Source organism: Salvia splendens, chromosome 1 (assembly GCF_004379255.2).
Source record: "Salvia splendens isolate huo1 chromosome 1, SspV2, whole genome shotgun sequence".
NCBI classification, from domain to species: Eukaryota; Viridiplantae; Streptophyta; class Magnoliopsida; order Lamiales; family Lamiaceae; genus Salvia; species Salvia splendens.
The window spans coordinates 28,603,846-28,605,888 of NC_056032.1; the positions used below are offsets into that span (position 1 = coordinate 28,603,846).

General features: G+C 41.4%; 1 protein-coding gene across 1 annotated transcript; it reads right to left on the reverse strand.

Moving 5' to 3' along the window:
• Positions 1-680: 680 nt before the first annotated feature.
• LOC121764771 lies at positions 681-1,750 on the reverse strand. The gene is made up of 3 exons (XM_042160827.1): positions 1,435-1,750; positions 1,209-1,312; positions 681-1,127 (listed from the first exon to the last, which is right to left on the reverse strand). The coding sequence occupies exons 1-3, from the start codon at positions 1,748-1,750 to the stop codon at positions 681-683; spliced, it is 867 nt and encodes a 288-aa protein (XP_042016761.1).
• Between the last annotated feature and the right edge of the window lie 293 nt (positions 1,751-2,043).

The following is a 2,043-nucleotide window of genomic DNA, read 5'->3' on the forward strand; positions in this document are numbered from 1 at the left end:
GCTGTTGTAACTGTCCTCTGATGTCCCTATGCATTGTGATGTTGTTTATATACCCTGTGATGATGCTTTTCTGAGGGGAAGCTTAGCCATCCCTGTGTCAGGTTTGGAGGTTGTGTTAGAGTCTTCTGATATCCCTAGGTCTTGTGTTGTTGACCATATGCCCTGTGATGAAGCTTTTCTGCATACTTAACCCAGCCACCCCTGTGTCAAGTTTGGAGGCTGTTGTAAGTGTAATGTGTTGCTCCTAGGCCTTGTTTTGTTGGCCTTATGCCCTGTGATGAAGCTGTTCTGAGGGAAATGAAAAAATAGCCACCCCCTATGAAGGGTTTGGAGGCTGATTTGAAGTGATAATACAAAAAATATTCACTGATTACTTAGTTGTGTGTACAGTAATGATGTTTATACAAAATGCAGCCTATTTAGCTTAGTAAGCCACCCCCTATGAAGGGTTTGGAGGCTGATGCCATGTGATGACACTTCTCTGATGGCATTAACAAAAAATGCAGCATATGCACAAAAAATAGAGTTTACATCTTAAACACCAACATATGTTGGTGCTTATACTGTAAACTCCAGTCCCTAAACTTATGTCTAGTACCCTAAAGCATGGTTAAGCCGCCCTATGTCATATGAGTCCCCAGTGTTGTTTTCAGGCAGCTTTAGATACTCCAAGCTCTCTCTCACCAATCCTTCTTCAACCTAAAGTGTAAAGGCAACTCTGTTCTTTCCAATCTGTTCTTGTTCATATGAGGGATCTTGTAGTCATTCTTCCCATGCACTTGTAATATTGCTGTCAAACAGCTTTGCAAAGTGATGAATACTCTATTCAGAGTCTGTGGTGAGAGTTCTTCAAATGAGGTAAACACATTCCTAAGCAAATCATCTACACTTGTGGCCATCTTGTCATCTTGTAGTGACTGTATTGCCCTGAAATACCCAAGGACTAACACATTTGTGTCTGGGGAGTTGGGTGGTTGGCTAATTAGATGGAATTCAAATCCATCAGTACTTGCAAGTGCCTCAAACTGATGATCAGCTGCTCTAAGGTGAGGTTTGGCATTATCTTGCTGTATGAAAATCTTCTTGCTTGCATTGGCTGGCCATTTGGCTTTGATTGATGGTATAATCTGGCAATGATATGTGTATGTGACTATGTGATGACATGAATATGATGTCTGATAGCTTTATTGACATAAAAAGTGGCATACCTGGTTTAGGAGACAAGCTGTCATGACTTCCTTGGTAATTGACTGAATAGGCTTTGTCTCCATTGTCCCTTTGGCCTGTTCTTTGAACTTCTTTGGGCTGGTATCTGTTCTATAAATGGGAATAACCCTATTTTACCATCGAATATGATGTCTCCATCAGGCCCACAAAGTGGCCTACTCACAGCAGCCATGAACATCACTTTAGTGATGAATCTCTTGGACTTACATGACCTGTATGGAACATCTTCATCCGGTAACAGGTAGTATCTATCTGATGTCTTTGTCATATAGAACCATTTCTCGTCAATATGAACAATGTTGTGCATTGAATGGTAAAGAAGTTTACCTTCAGCGAGTGTAGTCTGAATATGAGAAAGACACCATTTCATCCTTTCAATTTTGTTGGTTTCAGTAAGTGTAGGCTTGATAGCACTTGTATGAGGTTTCAATTGATTACTCTTAAGAAATCTACCAATTGTTGTCTTGCTTACTTCCATCTTAGAAGCAACCTTCCTTATGGTTGATCTCTCAAGCATGGACATGTTTCTAAACTTGTCTTCATCTAACATGAGTTTGTCTTTGTGTTGATAACCTGTTACTTTACCTTGCATCATGACAGGTTCCCCTCTGTCTATCTGCTGCTTACTGATGTGTCATATTCTCTCTGCTGTCCTTTTGTGGATGTTGAATTTATTGGCAGCCTCTGCACAAGAGCCTCTTGGCAGCACTCCAGCGGTACTTCGCTGTAGAAGAAACTGCGCAATGAGGTTTTTTTGTTGGCTAGTCAATGCTAATGTAGGCCGATGCCATCCACCCTGCCCCTGCCTCTGCCCCT